General features: G+C 47.6%; 1 protein-coding gene across 1 annotated transcript in view; it reads left to right on the top strand.

Annotated features, from left to right (window-relative positions):
- Positions 1–24,085, top strand: part of cdh23 (cadherin-related 23) — a 187,125-nt gene that overhangs the window by 55,022 nt on the left and 108,018 nt on the right. Inside the window, exons 7-8 of the mRNA XM_072709700.1 lie at positions 22,421–22,615; positions 22,919–23,047. Coding sequence (XP_072565801.1) covers positions 22,421–22,615; positions 22,919–23,047 — 324 coding nt within the window. The remainder of the gene's footprint in view (positions 1–22,420; positions 22,616–22,918; positions 23,048–24,085) is intronic.

The raw sequence follows: 24,085 nt of genomic DNA, 5'->3' as shown, positions 1-24,085 counted from the left end.
AACTACAACCACCCTGTTGTTTTGTTTTTTGGTAGGGGTGGGGGGGGGGGATCTTCTGCTAGCTTGTGAGTCCATTAGTTACTGAAGGCTTTAGTGAGAAGAGTGAAATAAATAGAGGTCTATAAATCCCCGACTCAAACCATTAGCCTGCCCACGACAGAATCCATCAGCTTCAAGGGACCCCGATTCCTCTGTATGCAAATCTCTCCCCCTTTTGTCTTTCCTCATCCCTCCATCTCTAACCCCCCCCCCCCCCACCTCCTCCTCCTTCATCCAGCCCCCCCCAACCGTGGCTTGATTTGCCTTAATAGAGCTTTATAGCTCTCCCAATTTGCTCAGATCTGCTTTGGCTGTCATGCTGCCACAGCTCTCTCTCTTTCCCCAGAAAGAGAGAAGGAGAAGGAGGCAGTGAAGGAAGATTTGTCAAAACATTTAAACAACATAAACACATCCAAACTTGAAAATCATACCCTTTCTCGTGAAGGTTTCAAATTTAAAAGCAAGGACTATTTATAAATGCAATACAAAGAACCCCCACCCACCCAAAATGGGAAATTTAAAAATTCATATCCACAATATTTAACAATTTCAGTCTCCTTGGAAACACAGCTATTCTTCAAGCTATTAATACGAGCCAGACAGCCTATAATCATCAGTCTTTCATAACACCTTGGAAGTGATCAGATCATCTATGCAGGTATGGAAGTACAGTCTTGTGGCTTCACTGATGTCAGCGTCTTGTCCAAAGTTAAAAGAGCAGACAACTCTACTCAGAATTCTGCAAGCAAGTGGAAAAAAGACATTTTTTGTAATAAGCCTCCAGTGGTCCTTTCACCTCATTCAGAGACACTGGCACCTTCTCTGGGGGGAGATTCACAAGCAGGGCGAGCCGCGTGTGCACTTTCTCACTCCTTCCACAGCTCTTCGTTGCTTTCGGGATTAACTCTGACTTTATTTTCAGCAGAAGTCGAGGTGCTGTTCTTCAGCAAGATCACCATAGTACAATGTAGACAAAGTAAAGTGACAATGGCCCATAAATAAGCCAGTACTGGGTAATTTGTCTACTGATTGTTTTATCCAAATCAGCTTAAAAGCTCAGTTGGGTGATTTGGATTTTGACCCATTAGCTGAGGATGAATCTCAATACCAAGAACACAATGACCATGCTTGTGATCTTGGCAAGACCAGCCTTGCTAACTTACCTTCCAAGAACGAACTTGCAGTGCAATGAATCATGGGTTGGTCTCATTTGGCGAGAATGCAACAGATGTCTGCATGAATTTTGGTGCAGAGTAAGACCAACATCTGGGGATTTTTACCGTCCTCTGTACTTCTGTTTGTGATTATTGTACTGTAACTGGTCTTTGGCAACAGAAAATGACGTAAATCAGGCATACCAGAGCGTAAGTACGGTCAAGTATGCATATTGGGATTCACACTTAATCAAAGCATCGCATAAGACTCAAACCAACAACCTCCAGGTTACCAGTTCATGTCCTCAGCGACCAAACTAAAAACGTAACAAAGCTTTCACGCCAGTTGAGTGTTTAGCTTTTGTGTGAAGAGCCAATGTACACTTTTTTAGTTTTCCCCGGGATCTGAGCTCTGAGCTAGAACCCCCTGCTGTCCAGACCCCCCAGGCAGGCCTGTTGTGCAGCCTATCATCATAGAGCAGACTGACACACCCGCGGAGGGTTTGACGGTGGGTCTGAAGGACAGCATTCACCATCAGGCAAATGTAGGCTGTACATAGTCATCAAGCTTATTGTGCTGTGGGGGAGTGAGATCCATGCTCTGTTCAGACAGCGTGGTATAAATCACGGAGATGAGCACCTGGATACATGCTGATTTCTACAAAAGCACAACCCCCAAGTCACACGCATGTCTCTACCCTCCCCGTGTGTTCAAATTCTGACTCCAGGAAAACGTGGTAAAATGTCGTACCTGATACCAACTTAGTGGTTTGAAGAAAACTGAGAAGATACTTTCTATCAGGTGGTCAAGTGGCTCACAATTAATGATCAGTGCAGCCGGAATGAGGCTGGCAGAGACCTCCTGTCTGCATCTACTCGCGTGACACAGTTAATGGAACAGCGGCATTTATTGAAAGAGAAAGCTGTGGAATATAACCTTTACTCTGGTTAACAGCTGCCCCTACGACATTATAGACCTTGGCGGGTATTGGAAGAAAATAACATTCAGAAATGTATTAAAATTGAGGCAGTTTCGCTGAATATATGCCTTGACTCAATATCATCTAGAAAACTGCCAATTTTAGACCTTAAAAAAAAGTGCATCAAGGTACATGTTCTTCTCCTTGTAGATGTATGAAATAACACTAAAGGTTGTGTTGATCCTGACCACAGACACTTACTGTAGTAGCTACAACTTTGAAAGAGGCCAAGACCATAGAGTGCCTAGGGGGGATTATTATTTTTTTAATACTCAGAACCTCTTCCTCATGTGTTCATCACTGAGGGACACAGAAAAGTGTGACTCTTTTGGGGGATTGAGGGGTCACAGCAGGCTGGCTGAGAGCAGTGTGTGTGTCAGGATCTCCTACAGCACCACCAGGGAGTTTTACAGACTGGTGACGAAGACCTTGCACTCTGTTACCTTTCATTCCTCATCCAGGAATGTATCCTGATGCCCATGCTGACTGACATGTTTGTTTCTAAAATGAAACTACACCAAACAAAATGGAAAAAAGAAACAGTGGATTGAAGGAATTGACATCAAACAGTGGTGTTTCTAGACCATTTCAACTGGGGGGGCAGACTGGGGCCAGTTGTTTTGTTAGTGGTTCCAGATGCATTTGACCTTAATGTCCTCCAAGTATTGCACTAGATTTCCAGCATTAAGATGCATAGGACAATTTTGAAAACCGATAAGTTATTTATGCAGTAAACCTCATCTTTTATCCTGATTATCTCTCATTCCCTTATTACCTTTATTGCATCACCGACTTGATCCAGCCACCCAGAGAGTGAGCTCTTGTTCTTTCATTCCCTTTCTCTGCTTTTCTCGTTCTGTCTCTCCGTACCTCATTCCGAATCCGGTTTCTGTTTGTCCGCCCTGTGTGGGATTCTCTTTCCGCACACACTCGGAGTGCAGCCATGCGGCGGCCAAGGTCGCCGTCCCCACCCCTGCTCAGGAAGTCGTGGGGGGGGGGGGCTGTTGGCCAGCTGCGGGACAGAGATGGGGGCAGCAGGTCAGCAGGGGGACAGAGACGGGGGGTGGAGGCGTGGATGTCAGGAACTGTCAGACTGTGGCTGGGTGATGCCCAAAGGCGGATGGGTGAGCCATCATTGCGTCAGATTGGGGGGGGGGTCACTTGGAACCCCTGAGTGGATGGGCTATGATGTGCAGGTGGTCAGTGATTAGCGGAAACTCAGCAAACCCATCAAGGCCAACAGAATTCCTGTCTATGCGGAGAGCCAGGTGCTGAAATCACAGTACTGAGGTGGTTCCTCGTCTGTCGGTCTGCCTGTCTCTCTCTCTGTCCCTATATGTCTATCTAAGGGCTCTGAAATAAACAAATATACAGTGTGTGTGTGTGTGTGTGTGTGTGTGTATTACATAGTTTTCTGTAATTAATCACAATTTAAAATTAAAAATAATATTTACATGCTGAATCCCTAATGTAGAATCGAGACAAAGGGCAGTGTGTGGGTCATTGGGTCATTCTCACTCATCTTTACTAAAACGCATCAGTTTTCTATAATTTTTAAAATGAGTTTCAAGTCAGACTCAAATTATATAACCTCATTATTTAAACGGTTGATTTTGCCTCAGGGGTAGAAGTAAAAGAGTGTTTTATTTAATCCAGGGCAGGAGTTACTGAGATGGTGGAAAATGACAAAACTAACCAAAAATGGGGCAAAAAAATTGTAAGTCATTGCAAAAGTTAATCGTAAATTTGTGACATACAGATTATTCATTTCCAATAAAAAAAATACTATTTGCAAGCAATAAAATCACAATAAGACAAGAGAATGAATTGCATTCTAATTAAGGATGTTAAGTGACTAATATTCAATCACACTCCTTGGCGTTTAGTGGCATATAATCCACATAAACATACAATTATTAGGCAAGTGTGTGTTCTGTTTGTATCTTTTCTTCTCTTACCAGTAGTTTCAGTCCAAATTTATCTCCAAATATGAGCAAACGGCTTAATAACACAGCATGCTCCGTGTTTGTTTTGAGTACTTTCTGTTTGGAGCAAAACAGGAAACTGCAGATACTTCTTTGTGCAGAATTATTCATTAAATTATTATTATATTAAGATGGGTCAAATTGGACCTTACAGAGGGTGTAAAAAAACAAAATAGTCATGTGCCAATCAGAGGGGTGCAAAATAGTCATAATTGCCAGACTTTTAAAATGTGACCACCAGCCAAAAAAGATGGAAGAAGCATGTTTTGAGAAGAAAATACAAATTCACTGCCAAAGATATGCCAAATCAAAGGAGAGACTTTCAGAAACTCCTTACAGTCAAATGCCACCACTTTCCGAATCTGTGCGGAATCTCTGGAAATACTAGGTGCAGTGTTCTGTGTGACATTGCGTAGGTCACAAAGGCTGAAACACGACCTTAACTCAATAAGGCACACAAGCTAAAGCATCAAGAATGGGCATGGACACGTCTCAAGACTGATTTTGCGAAGGTCTTGTGGACAGATGAGATGAGAGTGACTGTTGATGGACCAGGTGGGTGGGCCCATGGATGGAGACCCTCTTCAAGCATCTTCAAGGTGGTGGAGGAGTGATGGTGTGGGGCTGCAGTTATCAGTGATGAACGTGTGGGATTTTTACCACTTGCAGATGGTGTAAAAATTAACTACAAGATATACCGGCAATTTGTAGAAGATACCTTCCAAGACTGGTGCAAGAAGAAGTCAGCAGGTTTCAAAAAGGTTATGATAGCCATACAGGACAATGGCCTTTCCCATGCATCAAAGTATTCCATAGATTGGCCAAGAAAGGCTTGAAAGGTGATTGGAGTATCACCTGGCCCCTACATCATTTGACTCAACCCCCATTGAGAACTTCTGGGCCTTACTAAAGTGTGGGATTTACCAAGATGGCAACCAGTACACTTCTCAGAGCAGCATCCTAGCTGCCTCATTTAATATAGGATGTAATCACATCAAAAACTTGTCTGGCTCAATGGACCACATGTTCATGATGGTCAGAGAGGAAAGGTGTCAGTACAGGATATTAAACTTGGTGATGTGGACTGTGTAAAACGATCAGTAGTCTCTTATAGACTGAATTAGCAAAACTGTTATTATTATTTTTGTTGATGGGGAAGGGAGAAAAATCCACTTAATTTCTGATTGTCTAATAATTGTGCCCACTGAAAATCAAGTCTTTTATTTTTGTTTGTGACTAACATTTACCCTCTAAATAAGTTTAGTTGGAAAACTTCTGAACTCACTTTTATAAGTCTACCCAACCTTTGTTAAAAATTAGCTCTTGGAATAGTAGTTGCCTAATAATTCTGCACAGAGTGTATAATGGCAAGTACTCAACAGGCGAATCAACACACCTTTTAATTCCAACCGCATGACCGATCTCAAACCTGAAACCTATTTGGCAAATGGCTCCAGAAACTGAAGCCTGGCAACCACTGCAAGTGCACTTAATAACATGAAAGGTCTTAAGATTTTTAGGCATAAGACCTCAATAAAATGAAAGAAATACTATAACTTACAATACACTCATGCACTGCATACCGGCATATTGTCAGTGACGGAGGTCCCATGGAAGATTCCGTGAGAAATTCCCTGTCACTTAATGATGTCATTGCCGGGTCTGTGGTGATGCTCCTGGAAACAAACCTACTGTACCTACCTTATGTACAGTACATAATACTTGATAATGATAACTTTTTAGCGTTATTTAGGCTATACTGTATACCCTAGGTGTATAGTAGTCTATATCATCTAGGTTTGTGCCTATGATGTTCACATAATGACAAAATCACCTAGCAACACATTTCTCAGAACGTATCCCAGTCATTAAGTGACACATGACTGTATTTTTATGCTATGTATGCCTCCATCTGGCTTTTTAAAATTTTGAATAAACCATGTGACCTCAGCTTTAGCACGATACGCTAAATGGTAATGGTGTGATGTTCATGGGCCATTTGTTTGCAGGAACTACACACTCGCGTTCACTTCCCTGCACAGATTTGTTCTTTTTGTTCTTCTGCTTGTCCTCAGAAATGTGACTCGAAAGCTGCCTGCCTCCTTGTAGCCAGTGAGAGTCAGTGAGACATGTAAGGGTGTGATGTCAGCGAGCATACGATTGGCTGTAAACTAAACCTGGGGCTAAACATGTACATATTGATTGGCAGCAATCTACACTTTTTTTTTTTAGTGTGGACTCCACATATATGCTCCTAAAGAAAAAGAATGAGAGACTCCCTCTTTCGATGACTTGAGTGAGGGAGTGGCTGAATGAGAGGCTCCAAGAGGCTACCTTGTGGTCATGACTGAACGAGACACCCATACCTCAGTCGTGACTGAAATACACCCTCTACTGGTGTAGTATATAGCCGACAGGCAGTGACTTATTGTATGGTGCAGTTGGGTTTTAGAGATGCAAAAGTTTCATGATTTGAAAAATTTTTAAATAAGGTTTGTTAGCATTTGGTGACTATGTGATGAGCTGTTTGTGTTAACAACAAACATGAGTAGCTACAGTAAGGTACAGTGTTGCAAAGACGTACACAATAATACAATAACAATATATAATAATATTATTTCTTTCACATGACTTATTCTGGAGGTATTTAGCTTACTCCTTAGCACTATTTAGCCTAAGTAATGGTGGTGAATTTTAACAAACACATGGCATGGCTGGGGTGCCCCTGTGGAGAGGTCTGGGAACTGAAGCGCTGTTCATCTAGCCATCCAACTAGTAACTTTTTGGAGAACAGAAGAAATTCTTGTAAATTTTTATTGTGCATGTGAGTTTTTTTTTTTATTTAATTTTTTTTATAAATAGCTTTGAACACTTCATTTGACTGCTTCAGACTTAAAAGACACAGTATGATAGTTACATTAATATATATTTTTTCTAATACATAATGTTTTTTTTCAGTGCATGCGATAGTGAACGTGACCAGAGTGTGACGTTTCTTGTGGAGAAGGCGTGTCAGAGAAGCAGGCGGGGGCCCATTTTTGGAGGCAATCAGCTTGGCATTGTGGGTCCCTCCAGCAGCCCCCTCGCCCGCTATCATTACCGCGGGGCACCGCCTTCAGCTCCTGCCGCTCTCAGCTCAGCACCGGATGGAGGCGGCCTTGCCGCAATCACCGGCGGCTGCCGTGTGCCGCTAGGCCTGCAGGCGCAGGGGCCGATTGGGCAAATGGCGAAAAGCTGCAATCAACGGGCAAGCTAATGACGTGTGTGGGGGGGGGGGGGGGGCGGCAGGCAGGGAAGCAGGCCGCGGATGGCGAAAATGAGCCCGCTGGCCTCTAATCCTCTGATTTGTTTATCTGGCACACTTTCCATAGGGTCACCTGAATTTTACTTTTTGCTCCCGTCTGTGCTATGAGAAGCTACAGTATCCTCTCACACCATCAAGTCCCACACTCATAATCTTCTTGCTTTCTCATTCACCAACTGCTGAGCATATTCATGCTCTTGTCCCTTTATAGTGGCGTACGAGAGAGTTTCATATTGGGGGACACAATAATTTTAAGGTGAAGGTCTATTTTTTTTGGGGGGGGGGGTGAACAAATGAAGCCCACTTACATATTGGAGTGTGCCTCTTTCATGTGATTCCTGTTCCTCATTTTTCTTTGCAGCCCTTTCTGTTCTTCCCTTTTCTTCTCAGCCCTTCCTGTTCCTCCCTTTTCTTTGCAGACCTTCTTGTTCCTCCCTTTTCTTTGCAGACCTTCTTGTTCCTCCTTTTTCTTGGCAGCCCTTTCTGTTCCTCCCTTTTCTTTACAGACCTTCTTGTTCCTCCCTTTTCTTTGCAGACATTCTTGTTCCTCCCTTTTCTTTGCAGACCTTCTTGTTCTTCCTTTTTCTTGGCAGCCCTTTCTGTTCCTCCCTTTTCTTTGCAGACCTTCTAGCTTGTTCCTCCTTTTTCTTTGCAGCCTTTCCTGTTCTTCCTTTTTCTTTGCAGACCTTCCTGTTCCTCCCTTTTCTTGGCAGCCCTGTCTGTCCCTCCCTTTTCTTCTCAGCCCTTCCTGTTCCTCTCATTTCTTGGCAGCCCTTTCTGATCCTCCCTTTTCTTTGCAGACCTTCTTGTTCCTCCCTTTTCTTTGCAGACCTTCTTGTTCCTCCTTTTTCTTGGCAGCCCTTCCTGTTCCTCCCTTTTCTTGGCAGCCCTTTCTGTTCCTCCCTTTTCTTTGCAGACCTTCTTATTCCTCCTTTTTCTTTGCAGCCTTTCCTGTTCTTCCTTTTTCTTTGCAGCCTTTCCTGTTCCTTCCATTACAATTTCCTTACCTCCCATCACCCATTTTTCCCATACCTGTGACACCATCATAGTGTGGTAAGGCTGCTTAACAGCTTTTAACGGCCCACTGACCAATGTACAACCCCTGTATGTACAGGGCTGTAAACACTTGTAATGTATGTAAACTGTGAAGTAAACTGTATTCTACATCTCTAGAAAGGTTCCTCTTTTAAACAGACGATCTTTGTAAGTGTTGTACCACACATACATGTACCTACATGGAGTTCAGAGTTCGATGTCAGCATTGCACTCCTTGACTCGGGGGGGGGGGGAGGGGGGGGGCTCGCTTGTACCACAACCTGGTGACCCGGGCAGGTGCGTCCCTGTACTCTGTGCATGATGTCCCCCACAGAGCGCTCATACTGTATACGCTTTTCACTGCTCTCATTGTCATCAGGGGACTTTTCTCCACGTCCTCCTCCAATGAGAGAAAGAGCCATCTGAATTCTGCTTTGCTTTTAATTTAGTTTATTTTACTTTATTGTGTCTGATTTAATTTAATTTCTTTTTATAATTATCTCCGTGTTGTAATGAACGTTTACGGCAGCCTCATTTGCCTGGCATGTTAATAATGAACGATAATAGATGCAGTGCAGAAAGAAAGCCCCCCCCCCCCCATATTCATGTTCACACCCCCCTCATTCCTGTGTTTCTTGTGGCCCGCCCTGCCTCACTCTCCTCCTTGCCCTCCCTCGCCCTTTTCTCTCCCTGCCGCAGCGTCACATGAAGTGATTGCAAACGGGGGCTAACAGCAGGCCTGCCGTTTTTACCACCTGCCTCACACCCTTCCATATCTCTTTTTCTTTCACTCTCTCTTGTTCTTTTTTTCCCTGCTGTGACTAACCCTCCCTCCCCCCCCCCCTCTCCTTTTTCTTTGCCCCTCTATGTTGCATGGAGGCACACCTCTGGCTTAATAGCATTCAGGAAGTGCCCTTCACGTGGTGTTTTTCCAGAGAACGCTTTAGCGTTAAGCGATGCGTCTTTGAAGGTGATGGTCCCGTTCATCGGGGTCACATTATCGGCACTCTGTAAAGGTGGAGAGTGCCTCTTACGGCCTGCCAAGGAGGCCGCTTATCATCGAGAATCAGCATGTAGGTTTAGCTGATAATAGGGTTGAGGGAACAACAGCATGGGGGAGAAAAGAGTGGTGGGGGGGGAGGCTGGCGTAACCTCTGAAGGATGGCAGTGGAAACATTTTGGGAGCAGAGCAGGATGTGAATGCGTGAATGATCGTTTGGGCTTGGGCATCGGAGGTGTGAACACATGTCGGTGGTGGCGTTTCACCGGTTTACTAAGCACTGCCTCCATCTTTGTTTGCCGCAGAAGAAGGCGTGTTTGTTCATCTGCGTGCGAGCTCCACAATCCTGAAGTCGCTTTCTCCGCTGGCGAGTCAACATGTGTGAAAGGGAGAAAGACGAAGACAGAGTTGGGGGGAAAAGCAGTGAACTGCTAAAGAACTGTCAAAATAGCTCTCAGCTCAGAGGTGAATGATGTCGAAGACTTTTCTTCTATATACGCAGACGTGAACGTTATTGATCGCCCGGTGCTGCCCTGCTGCTCGCGTTATGATGGTGTGCAGACCTGTTTTTCTAGCTTGCGGTTTCCCTCTTTTGCGGTGTGATTTTTAGACTGAAATCTACGACCAGTGGAGTCTTTGAGCACTGGAGTTATTTGTTTCACACCGGCGTTAATTTCAAGATGGCCGACGTTAATTTATCCTCTCCGAACGTGGCCTTGTTATCTCTGGTTACACCAAACATGCCAAACAATGGATCTGCTGTCCCGGCTTGTCCGTCAGATCCGGATCAGGCCACATGAGGCCGTTTCCGTAATTTATCATCTCTAATCTGTTCGCCCCGTAATCAATTTCTAATATTGCCGGCTCGTTGGTGCCGGAGCAGCCGCCCGTTTATTGGGGCTGCAGTCGGCAGCCGCGCCGGCATCGCGGCGCGATCTGGCGAGCATCACTGTCTGTTTGCTAATTGCTTCCAATGTCGACGACCTCACCACGCGCCGAATTAAAATGCCAAGCGGCCGGAGGAAATGAACTGGCGTCACGGCAAAAAGAAACGGAAATCAGAAGTAATGAAAACGAGACAAATAGAATTAATGCTGTTTTCATATTTTTAAACATTTTCACTCACATGGATCTACCTCCAGTCCAGAAGGGGGCGGCGGTGAGCGTAATGCAGCCAAAGCCTGTTTGATTCTGAATCATGATAACAACCAGGCCTTGTATGCTGTGCAGTGCACAGCTGAGAGCTGCTTATTCTAGGAAGCTCACTCCCATGATATTGTTTCTTGATTTTTTTTTACTGAGTTTATGATGTTGATATCAGAAGATGATAATAGAGAGTATTTCATAAATATCATTTAAATATTATTTTCAAAATTCAAGATTCTTTACTGTCATCTGACCATGTAAAGATACATACGCACAATTTCTGTACCGTGCGCCATGAAATGCCATTTCTCCTCAGCCATCATTCAACTTGTGGTCAGATAAAGACAAGTTATATATATATAAGACACATGCAATTATATATAAAGCTAGAAATAGCATCTACTCACCTTCACACCTCTGACAATCAGTATACACAGAAAAAATATTTAAAATCAATAATGTATACAATATTTTCACTGAATTTGCTTGATTCAGTTTATAAAGATATGTCACAACAGAACATGTGTGGTATTAAATCTCACTTTGAAAACATTGATTACAAACCAATCAACGTTCAGGCCCCTTGGTGTGCGAGCGAGCACACTGAGATGGATAAGGATGACCCCGCTTGGCGTCCATCTCAGACAATCCAGTAATTAACGAGACACCCCCCCCCCCTTACTGCTCTTTACGCCGCTGCCAGCTGGGGTCAGCCCACTCTAAGCAAGCCTCTGTCTCTGGCCAATCAGTCGGGCCAATGTAACCGTAAGGAAGACTCTGATTGGAGCTTCGAAAGGCTGCTATCTGCTATCCAAACAGTCGGTCTGTCTGCCCTCCTGCCTGGCCCTGGCATTACATCCCCCTGTCCTTAAGACCAAAGTGCTTGACTAGTTAAGGTTTTTGTTTTATTGAAAAGGCTGGGAGGAAAAAAACACATAATATAAATAAATAAGTGGTGGGAGTATAGCCCCCCTCAGGCAATGGCCGTTTATATGATAATCAGCTCCAACCTGATTTGCATTTAATTCTATTTAAAAAAAAAATAATAAAAAATCCACTCCAAAAGGCGAAAAAATAGAAGAGAAGAGTATGGAAAGAAAAGAAAAAGGAACGAAAGAAAAAACATCTGTATCAAGGGTTTTGGCGTTAGGACTCCGACCAAAAGCTCTCTTTACTCTGTGTTCTCAACCTTATTTTAGACTTTTCCAGGAAAGGGTACACCAAAGAACCAAAGGGGGTACACCGAAGAACCAAAGGGGGTACACCAAAGGACCGAAGGGGGTACACCAAAGAACCAAAGGGGGTACACCAAAGGACCAAAGGGGGTATACCAAAGGACCAAAGGGGGTACACCAAAGAACCAAAGGGGGTACACCAAAGGACCAAAGGGGGGGTACACCAAAGAACCAAAGGGGGTACACCAAAGGACCAAAGGGGGGTACACCAATGGACCAAAGGGGGTACACCAAAGAACCAAAGGGGGTACACCAAAGGACCTAAGGGGGTACACCAAAGAACCTAAGGGGGTAGACCAAAGGGGGTACACCAAAGGACCAAAGGGGGTACACCAAAGGACCTAAGGGGGTAGACCAAAGGGGGTAGACCAAAGGGGGTACACCAAAGGAGCAAAGGGGGTACACCAAAGATCCAAAGGGGGTACACCAAAGGAGCAAAGGGGGTACACCAAAGATCCAAAGGGAGTACACCAAAGGAGCAAAGGGGGTACACCAAAGGAGCAAAGGGGGTACACCAAAGATCCAAAGGGGGTACACCAAAGGACCAAAGGGGGTACACCAAAGGACCTAAAAGGTGCACTTAAATTGTAGAAGTAGATTCAGTTCCCTAGAAAATATGATTCAGTTCCCCAGAAAATGTGAATTACTCCTTGTCCGTTTGGCTGTTGTCAGCTGGAATAAGTAGTGTGTTAACATCCGGCAACAATACTTGTATCTGTGTGTCTGATGCATGTCTGGTGACATTCGTAGAAATGAACTGTCCTCTTCTGTGTGCTTGACATCTCCCGGATCTGGCTCCTTGAGACATTCTGTTTGCGAGAACGCCACTCAGGAATTAGTCAGCGGAGGAGCCTGGTCTTCTGAAAAATTTCACGAAGGAGGTTCTCAGTGGGTTTTGAGAATAGAGATTTTAAAAAGAAATAAATTAAATACATTAGCGGGGTCTGGCTGTGCTGCTTCCCTGTGGAACAAACACCGGGATTCCAGCCCCCCCCCCCCATCATGGGGCCTCCCGGCCCACACGGTATTAAAGTTGATTACCTTTACACTTAAATAAACAGGAGAAACTCTTAGGAGGCACCCAGGCGTGAGGAGCAGTGTGCTGGCTGGGGGGCAGGGAGGATGAGGAGATAAAACCTCCATCCATTTTCAGGCACCACCCCACATTTACCTATAGCACCCCCGCCCCCCCACCCCCGTCCTTGTCCTCTCTGTCAGACAGAGGGTACAGTGACGTGGTGTGCATTTGAGCGGCTCTGCGGTGCGGGGAGGGGTGGTGCGGGGAGGGGTGGTGCGGGGAGGGGTGGCCGCTGGCATCAGCATGCCCGAGTTGCCCTGACGCGTGTGACTCTGTGGGGCTGTGCACGATTTTATGTGTCGACATAAATAACAGCGAACGAGGGAGAAATGCAAGTGGAGCATGAAGAGAGGAGGAAGAGGATGAGTAGGGAAGAGCGTGGATGGTCCTTTCTGTCAGTGCGTGACACAGCAAAGCCCCCTTTCACTCCACTGCACCTCACAAATAAGAGAAATCAGGAGAAATATAGTATAACTGAAAGCCACTTTCTAAGTGACTAAGACAAGCTGTGGATTGGAATGACCTCTGACCCCTGACCCTTGAACCCCTCACTTTCTTTTCCATTTTCTTTTTTTTTTACCGCTATTTCGCTCAATTTACCCCCAGTCAGTGATTGCTTGGGGATCCTTCCAGATAGAGACACAAATACAAGTTGCTCCACGCGATCTCTGCGAATCCATGCCGACGCACTCGAAAGCCTTTCAGGTCTTTGACTTACTCCCCCCAGAGCCACGAATGGTCATTTATCAAACAACAAAACGTGAAGGACGTTGGGAGTCATGACCGAATAACAGGCTGAATAATTGATCAAGCTAATTTCTGGACTAAAATATGGCTTAGCGTTATGATTAATGCATATATTAGCCTATATGAGAGCTGTTTTTTGCCATATATGTGTGAATTGTGAGAAATTAAGTTCTATATGGATCTCGTATATGAATATTTGGTAGTAACAAGTGAACCCTAATTACCCTTTTTCATTATAAAAATAGCTGAGGTGATGATGTGATTATTTCGCCCACCTGCCAAACTGAAGTTACCTGACAAAGGAAGGGTAGGCAACCACTTCCTGACTGCTCTACTCAGTGGGATGAGGCTCTGCTCAGCTTTGATCTTCACCCGTGAAAGTGACAGCTCTTTGTTTTAAAGATGGGAATAATGAAATAGCCAAAGACACTAACAGGATGCTTAAGGAAATTCTAATCAGCTAGGATGATCATCATGAAAGGTAAAAAAATTATAGAAATACCCTTAAATATAAAGTCTAGACTTTTTCACTTCCTGATCACAGGCATGAAAATGTCTCCCACCAGTGGATGGAGAATGAGGGTCAGCTCTTGAGTTCAGTTAGGTGTCAAAGGTGATAGGTGCTTTCCAGATGGTGGGGGGAGGGGGGGCGTTACCTTGGATGGAGGTTTATCTCAATAGAGAGCAGCAGACCCAGGGTTTTTCTGCAAATGTAGGCATCTGAAACTATCATGCTTGAGCAAAATGTTGGAAAGAAGCTTCCTTGTAGCCCCTCCAGCTTCTCGTGGCCCGCTGAGACGAGGCGGCCAGAGCTGGAGGGGGCCGACCGCGTGCCCCCAGCTTTCTGTGTGGGTGTAATCAGGGAGTCATTGTCGTGGCCAGTCGGACTGCGACTTTAACCACTCTGGGGGCGCCTCGCTTACTCCTCCTCCTCTGTGGGAGCCCGTCCCTGTAAATTGGTGCAAATTAAAGGCACAGGCACCAAAAAAAACAAAAAAAAACACAAAGCAATGTAGCTCCACATTTGCACTCATCCATTAACTAAGAGTACTGATGCGGCAAGCTCAGTCTTACCTAACGGCCAGTGAATACATCAGGACAAGCAGTCGACCCATAAATATTTGGCCGTGAAAGGTCACAAATCGGAGAATGAAATCCCTGCAGTTTGGCAGCTCTGATCCTGGGCTTTCTGGTCCTTGCTTATTTCTGCATTCTGTTGGTCGGCCCACTTCCTGCACACTCTCGGCGAGCGTCACACTGCCCTTCTGAGCCTCTACAGCGTAGCACTGGCTGAGTCGATAGTCATCCATGGGGATTCAGAGGCTCTCTGGACAGTGGGGGATGGAGCCAATGCTGGGGTCTCCTGAGTGGCTCCGTCGCTCTATTTCACCCTCGCCCCTACCCTGCTCCTCGACAACCGCTAATTCGGATGGGGTGTCGGGAGGGTAAGGGGGTGGAGACAGTGGGCTCCCGCAGTTCAAAGTTAGCACTCTGTGAACTCCATCAAACTCCGCCTCATCTCCGGAGGGGTTCAGTCGGCTCTGCCCCCGAAGGGAGGTCGGGCGGGGGAGCGGAACCTCACGCGCTTCATTCAGCTCACGTCGAGTTGAAAGTGCTAGGGGAGTCCCCGTCATATTTTGTGATTAGGGACGGTATTTAGCCCGCGAGCGTGCCCCTGCTCTGAGGCCCCCATCCAGCAGGAGGTGACGTTCTCCCCTAATGTCTGGGAGATCAGAGTGCTGCTATGCTCGCCGTGCCCCCTTTAGATTATCCTCCTCCTTAGCATTTGAGGCCTGGGGACCGCAAGCTGCAGACATGTCCTGCGGCGTGGCGTCTTTATGTGAGGATCAGCGGGCAGAGAAGAGTCGTTCGCCGTGTGTCAGGCGCTGGATGGTGAACAGGAAGCTGTTTACCCAGGATGCCTCACTTTATATATAAATTCACATTATGTATATACCCTCATGTCTAGCCCCCTGTTTCACTCCCTGTGTTTTTTGCTGCGAAACCCCTCCCTTTGTCACTTACCATGGTCCTGTGGAATGTTATTTGGTGCCACTGTGTACCTGAATATGGATGGCATGAATCCTGAGCTCTCTGTTCCATGGTGGGTAAAGTGTGCCCACAGGATGCCCATAGCGTACCCACAGCGTGCCCATAGTGTACCCACAGCGTGCCCATAGCGTAACCACAGCGTGCCCATAGCGTACCCACAGCGTGCCCATAGCGTACCCACAGCGTGCCCATAGTGTACCCACAGGATACCCACAGCGTGCCCATAGCGTACCCACAGCGTGCCCATAGTGTACCCACAGGATACCCACAGCGTGCCCATAGTGTACCCACAGGATACCCACAGCGTGCCCATAGTGTACCCACAGGATACCCACAGCGTGCCCATAGCATTCGCACAGCATGTCCATAGCGTACCCACAGGATGCCCATAGCGTACCCACAGCGTGCCCATAGCGTACCCACAGCGTGCCCATAGTGTACCCACAGGATACCCGCAGCGTGCCCATAGCGTACCCACAGCGTGCCCATAGTGTACCCACAGGATACCCACAGCGTGCCCATAGCGTACCCACAGCGTGCCCATAGTGTACCCACAGGATACCCACAGCGTGCCCATAGCGTACCCACAGCGTGCCCATAGCGTACCCACAGCGTGCCCATAGTGTACCCACAGGATACCCACAGCGTGCCCATAGTGTACCCACAGGATACCCACAGCGTGCCCATAGTGTACCCACAGGATACCCACAGCGTGCCCATAGCATTCGCACAGCATGTCCATAGCGTACCCACAGGATGCCCATAGCGTACCCACAGGATGCCCACAGCGTGCCCATAGCGTACCCACAGGATACCCACAGCGTGCCCATAGCGTACCCACAGCATGCGCATAGTGTTCGCACAGCGTGCCCATAGCATACCCACAGCATACCCACGGCGTGCCCATAGCGTTCGCACAGCATGCCCATAACATACCCACAGCGTGCCCATAGTGTACCCACAGGATACCCACAGCGTGCCCATAGCATTCGCACAGCATGCCCATAACGTACCCACAGCATACCCACAGCATGCGCATAGTGTTCGCACAGCGTGCCCATAGCATAACCACGGCGTGCCCATAGCATTCGCACAGCATGTCCATAGTGTACCCACAGAGTTCCCATAGCGTACCCATATGGTACCCACAGCATACCCATAGCGTGCCCATAGCGTTTGCACAGCATACCCATAGGGTACCCACAGCATACCTATAGCGTACCCACAGTGTGCTGATAGCGTTCCCTTAGCATTCTCACAGCATGTGCCCAGTGATGGGCAGGCATGTCGTACAGAGTGTGCCCCCGCCTTTTGACCCTGTGATCCCTAAGCAGCTGGAGGAGGGATTGCTGTCCATCAGAGAGGAATCCAGTTTTGCAAACTTCCATCCACACATTTAGCAAGTTCCAACTCTATAAAAGAAGCTTTGGAGGTTTATTATTACAGTCTGAATTTATTCACGCTTGATGTGTGGGAATTTCTTTAAAAGCAAAGAACGGAAAGTCTTGAATATGGGATTATTAGTTGAGAAATTGACTGGATGGAGGGCTTGCATGCAAGTTATTCAGCAAATTAGCCAGTAAGTCAGGAGTGAGTGGCTATCAGTGGGGTGTTCGATATTACACACCAGGCAGTGTAATGCAGCGGCCATTAACACGCTGTGGAAATTTAACACGCTCAGCAGTAAAACAATAAGAGATTCAGCGGGCAGACATTAATCCACTTGTGTTTTGCAGAACCTTTTATTGAAATACATGTGTCTTCCTGGCCAATGAAAGGAAAAATATTACACTTTTTCTCACCCGAAGGATTCTATTGACTCTCACTTACCATCAGTCAGTAAAATAACAACTGCATTTAAGTCCGTTAAAATCCCATGGGGAGCGAGCAAAACAAGCAGTTTGCTGTTATATAACTGCTTTTCTTCATCATCCGGACACAGGGATGGTAACAGACAGAAATCCAGCAAATGGTGCATTTCTTTATAAAGGGACCAAGACGGCCTGTTGCTCTTGGGCACAGATTATGACCCAGAAGTTTGCGACCAGGCTGTGATGTTGCCAGTACTCAGAATCGCGAAACACCCAGCTGTGTAAATGGGGCGACCTTGTAAGTGGCTTGGGGTGCAGAAGCATTAAATGTTTCAGGGATTAGTGGCGCTGAGACGAGCAAACGCTCCGGGAGGGCCAGCTGTGGCGGGCGCTGGAGCCAACAGCTGGACTTTTTGATGCGCGGGCCAGAACTCCAACTGCGGTGGGCCCTCCGGGGGCTGTGCCCGGAGCGGCAGGCTGGCCGGCGCAGAAGCTTTTGCTTGCGGCATGCTGACCTAGCGAGTCATAACAAGCCCTCGGCATGGCGATGGCAGAGACACGGGCGGCAGCTGTAACGGGGGGGGGGGGGGGGGATACCAAAGCATTACTTCCCTTTGCCAGCGAGATGTGATTAGTTCTGCCTGCCGCGAGGAACAGGCCTGGAGATCACTGCCGGCTCCCGGTTTCAGGCGGACCAATTATCCACCGCGGTGCGAGAATGAAACTTTGTCCAGGAGTCGGTCCCGGGCCGCCGTTCCAGGGGAACCTGCGCCTGTCCACAGAGGAGCACCGGCCGCCTCTGCTGTCAGATTACGGTTTTAATGAGGGGACGAGTCCCCGGAGCAGGCAAACGGCTCCTCTCACCCGGTGCCAGCATCCCATCAGCATCTGACTTAATTTGTCAGTAATGGAGGGGGGGCTGCACATCGGTCCTGCTAAGGTAGGCAGTTAACATGCTGATGGACAGGAGAGGGTCAGTACATAGCGAGGTAAGAATATTCTAGAGTGTAAGCTGCAGCAACAGCCAGCTCTGTCTGCGACGGCACATCCGCGCGTCGAACCTTGCCGCTCCCCAAGCGTTTGGCTCAAAAGAGATTCTTGTGCAGAGTGTTTAGTGGAGTCGCTGGGAGAACATGTGCGGGAGTCTGGCGTGGACCAGGAGCGTGGAGAGGAACCTTGTTAGGCAAAGCGCTTATCGGAGACGACACTCGGGCAAGAGGCCTGCAGTGTTAATCGGGTGCCGTGGACCCGGGGAGCAGTGGGCAGATAAGGGGGATCCATAGCAGCCTGGAGGTGTCCCAGGAAGGTATGTGCTGACCCCGCCGTGCATGCTCCCCCCCCCCACCCCCGCCTCGCACCTGCACAGCTCACTCGCAGTTTTCCACCAGGGTGGAGTTTGGATTGACAGTAACCGAGACCCTGAAAGCCAAGAACCGTTTTTGATCATCCTTAGAAAAAGAGGAGAATAAGCAAGGATGTAAAACTGACAGGAAGGAGGAAGTGACATCATGCTGGCCTTTTAATGGCGTTGGAGGAACGGGGAAGGTTGCTGCGTAATCAATCCACAAGTGCACCCCTGGGTAGCAGTTACAGGTATATATTTGCTCCCCAGGATACAGGCAGACAGCCTTGTAGCTCAGACAGCCTTGTAGCTGTGGGGCTGAGGGTGTGTCTTAGGAAAGCGTATTTAAACCTGATCTTTTAGTCAACAAGTGAGAGTTCATGTACATTACCTTACAGAGGCATGCAAACAAGCTTATATCAAAGAGATCAAGTAAGCACATTAGAGTTCTTGCGTTTTCTCCAGTCCGATTCCATATGTCTCATACAGAGTGTCTCTGCTGCAGTTTTATTGACCTTTTATTCACACACACATATGCACACACACACACACACACACACACACACACACACTCTCTCAAGCATGGCTGTGCATCCTGTCTCAGCCATCGATTTTCTCCGGCAGGATGCTCACACGTTGATTCGAGATCCCATTGGCTGCCCTGCCCGGATCATTCCGGAACACCCTTTCACCCTTCCCAGCATGCCCTCCCCCATTCTGCCTGGCATTTGCATGGATGTGCTGTCACCACATATTTGCGCCAGTCTGCCCCTGATCATTCTGGACCTCTCTCCATTCATCTCCACATCTTCACACTTCCCACTGATACCACTCTCTCGCTTTTACTGTGGGAAAGGGATTACCGCAGTAATGAAAACACCGGTGACCGTGGGAAGCCAGACGCGGAGTGGAAGAGCCCGACTTGTCAGCAGGGACAGCGTGGCATGTCAGTTAATGGAATGCACCTGAAGGATGTTGGTTCAAGTCCCAATATCAAGCTGTTAAGAGGCATATAAACCTGACTGACTCCTGTAAAATGTTTACCTTTATAAACAGGCAAAATCATATGTTACTTTAGGAAAAGACTATCTGTTTAAGATAGAGTGCTCCAATATTTCTGGATTATAGTTGCTCCATAATAAACATATAATTTTACAATCTGAAGTATGGTAATGATTCTGATTCTATCCAGTGTAATAAGGCTGCAGGAATCTTCCATATGTTTTAATTTAATGAGTCTTGAATTATAACCGTAGTCATTAACACAGCTCAACCCCCCCCTGCAAATCTGACACTTCTGCTTATGGTAAGTGCCCCCCCCCCACCCCCCCGCACCCACCCACCCTCAGTTTCTCTGTTCTGCAGCAGCGAGACGGCAGAGACGGTAATCCATCCAGACGCACCTGACGCAAACTGCTGATGTGTGCTCGTCCACCTGGAGGGAGGGGAGTGAGCGGGGAAATAATGAAAGGGGCTGTATGGGTGTCACAGGGGTGTTTTTTTTTTTTTTCTGGGGGGGGGGGGGGTGTGGGCCATGACCCTGATCAGGGTAAGTGGTTGGAAGATGGATGGATTGTTCTTTTTTTTTTTTTTTGGGGGGGGGGGGGTTGCTGCCCCCGCAGGCCATCAGCTTTTATTACCTCTGTTGTTTCATTTCCATGCCGGCACGCTGGAGGTTGTGGGGTTCAGCACAATTACGCAGCCATCGCCGCTGGTGGGGGGGGTGGGGGGGGGGCATGGCGCTCTGAGTGGCCTTATAGAGTTCCCAGTTTCACTCCCCCCAGTGCTGACCCCAAGCCATAGGCGGGGGTATTACTTATTTAATTGCCCTCCCGTGGAATTTGCCTTGGGGAGTGACACGGGCGGGTAAACACTTTGCTGCTTGTGTCACTTTCGATTTCAGTTAAACACACCTGCCCTCCCTGCTCCATGTGGTAATGGGCTCGTCGGCGAGGGCGGGGCTCCGGGGGCTCCGGGGGCTCCGGGGATGGCAGGCAGTGGGAGAGGACGTTAGTGTCTGTGCAGCAGCAGCTTGTGTGCAGTCTGTCGGCACAGCTGTTTGTACAAGCGTATGAATTCAGTCAGACGTGTGTCTGCATGGCTGCTTCAAGGTGTTTGTGCTTTTGCACCTTGATGATACGGGAGTTTCTGGCTGTCATGTACACATCTGAGGGACGATATAGTCACAGACAAATCTCACCCCCCCCCCCCCCCCCACACCCCTACCCACCCACACCCCCATCATGGGGTGCCACTGGGGAGGAGGGAGGAGGGGTTGTGTTAAAAGCCCTTGATTGATATAGGGCGTGGGTTTCATAGACCTAAATAGGACTATTTTCACCCCGAATGGTGGGGGGGGGGACATATGGGATTGGGGGCAATGTTTTCCATGGTTCTGAATGGTCGTTTGGTGAATAGCGACATATTGGAAAGGTCGCCACCTGGTGCCCATGTCACAGTTGATCTATGACCCTCCCCCCCCCCCCCCCACCCCCCTTGGGTGATCACACCACAGGGTGGGATGACTTCCTTTCATATGTGAGACACATATGCACATGCACACACACCTTTTTTTTTTTTTTTTTAATTTAATTGGGTCTGTGACAGATCTGTCCCCAAACCACTCGTCAGCACACCCTTGTGGGCTTCTGGGGTAATTGTTCCCTGATACAGTGCTTTTAGGTGCCCCCATCATGCATCTTGGGCCAGGCTGGGTGGCTCTAGTTTGTTTACTTTGTAAGACAGGCAGGTGAGGCAAAATCGTGTGTGTGTGCATGCGTGTGTGTGTCTATGTGTGCGAGCGTGCGTGTGTGTGTGTGTGTGTGTGTGTGTGTGTGCATGTGTGTGTGTGTGTGTGTGTGTGTGTGTGCTGGTTGGAATCTCCCATTTTGTGCCAGGGAGATGCTTTTTTCCTCATTCTCCTCTTGTCTTCACTGGGCATGCTCACTCTTGTGGTGACAGCACATTGTCCCGGGTTCGATTATAAAGATCCCATGGACTTAGGACAGATTTAGTTTAGGTGCGTTACGTGAAACATGTCTTGCACCTGCTTGTTTCTGTTCCTGTGTTGGTTGACTTGTCTGAAAACCTGCACTTCATGCGTATTGTTCATGCTTTTAATGTAATGGCACACTACAGCCACATAATAGCAATGGGTTTTGAATAACAAGTATACAAAAAACAAATACTATATTAAAGATATGGCAGAATTCTCTACCTTCAGGGTTACAGAATCAAATCCCCCTGCCCACCTCTGTTTATGTGTTCTCCCCGCGTTTGCAGTTCCATCCAGGGTATCCTTTTCCCAGAGCATCTTGGGATTGCATTCAAGCTGACTGAGACCCAGTACTGGATAAGCAGCTATGGAAGATGGATGAATTATTGTCTCCTGAATTGATTTTCTTTCCCTCTGGAGTCCAGTGCTGGTCCGTCTCTGTGGTGACAGTCCCTCTCGGAGTCACCCTCTATCCTGCAGCATCAGTGACCGCGTTCCCCCACCCCCCCCCCCACAGAACACCCCAGTGGGAACCTCCGTCTTCATGGTGAACGCCACGGACCCCGACCAGGGCACAGGCGGCAGCGTGCTCTTCTCCTTTCAGCCTCCGTCGCCATTCTTCTCCATTGATGGGGCACGCGGGACCGTCACCGTATCGCGGCCACTGGACTACGAGACGACAGTGGCCTACCAGCTCACCGTCAACGCCACGGTGAGAGTGCTCCCCATCACTCTCGAGTGTCTCCGAAGACACAGAGCTACGAGTACAAGCACTCTCATGAGCACGGCCCCAGTGTAAACAGAGGTGCAGCATCCATCTTAATTATTGAAAGGCGGTCCAGTTTAAATATTTTTGCACAGTTACTCATTTTTAGTTTAAATACATTCCAAAACCCTGTTTTGGATAAGTGGATGGATGGATGGATGATGGATGGATGGATGATGGATGGATGGATGAGATTGGCATTTGTATTCGGCCTTTTGCTTTTGCTTCACTCTTTCTTCCATCCTACAGGACCAGGACAAGCGAAGACCGCTCTCCAGTCTGGCCAACCTGGCTGTCATCATCACTGACGTCCAGGACATGGACCCTATCTTCATCAACCTGCCCTACAGCACCAACATCTACGAGGACTCTCCGCCGGTCAGTGCCCAGCCCCCTTACAGTTGCTTCACTGGCAGATCGCCAGTCTGGACAGATAATAAAATCTCGGGAAGTAAATAAATCAGAATACAGGTTAGATGCACCTTTGAACATTGGGAGATAAGCTGCTTGTGTAACACTATATCTCTGTCTCTCTAATTCCCAAATAAGAGAGGAGATTTTCCAGTGTATTTTCCTGAAAAAATCAAGTTAGATATATGTGAAATATATTTACTTAAGTGGGAGAGAAAGTGTAGTGTAATTCTGTATGCATTTACTATTGTTTGTATATGATATATTTTATACTCCATAAGCCCTAATGGCTTCCTACGAGATTCCTAAAGCTTTAATGTTGGCCAGTATAATGTCTGTTTCTGACCAGCATGCAAGTGTTTTCCACTTTCAGCTTGTGTGTGTGTTCCAGCGACCCTGTTTGTGTGTGTGTGTGTGTGAGAGAGAGAGAGAAAGAGAGAGAGAGAGAGAGAGAGAGAGAGAGAGAAGAGCCCGGCTGAGAGAGATGGAGAGTGACAGCGCGGGTGAAAGTGCCAGTGCCCCTTTGACACCCCGCAGTACCTAGTGGGACCCCAAGGGAGGAGGCGGTAAATAGACAGTAATTAAGGGCAGGGCTGGTGGGCAGCTCCCCAACGGCGCGTTATAGAAATGCTATTAAAGCGTGAGATTAACGCGCTGCAGCCGCCGGCCAGACGCACCCACCAAAGGTCAGTCAGGCCAGGATTTATCACCCAAGTAGGGCCTATTTACTAGCCATGTTAGGCCCTGCAACCTGGGGGGGGGGGGGGATTACGGGGTGGGCCTATCCCACAAAAGGAAAGGAGTCTTTTTTTTTCTCTTTGATTGTGGTTTTCACGCCCTCACCTCTGCCATCCTCCTCAACCCCCCCCCCCCCCACTCCATCTTTTCTGGTGGGTGGTGGTATTCTGCCACCATACTCAGATCACACCGCTGTATTGTTACTGAAAGGCGAGCACTCAAAACCATTACTGCTTAAAATATACACTCTTGCATTTTTCTTCATGC

This window comes from Paramormyrops kingsleyae, chromosome 3 (genome assembly GCF_048594095.1).
Source record: "Paramormyrops kingsleyae isolate MSU_618 chromosome 3, PKINGS_0.4, whole genome shotgun sequence".
Taxonomy (NCBI): domain Eukaryota; kingdom Metazoa; phylum Chordata; class Actinopteri; order Osteoglossiformes; family Mormyridae; genus Paramormyrops; species Paramormyrops kingsleyae.
Note: the sequence above shows the minus strand (reverse complement) of the source record. Positions and strands in the feature narration are given on the sequence as shown.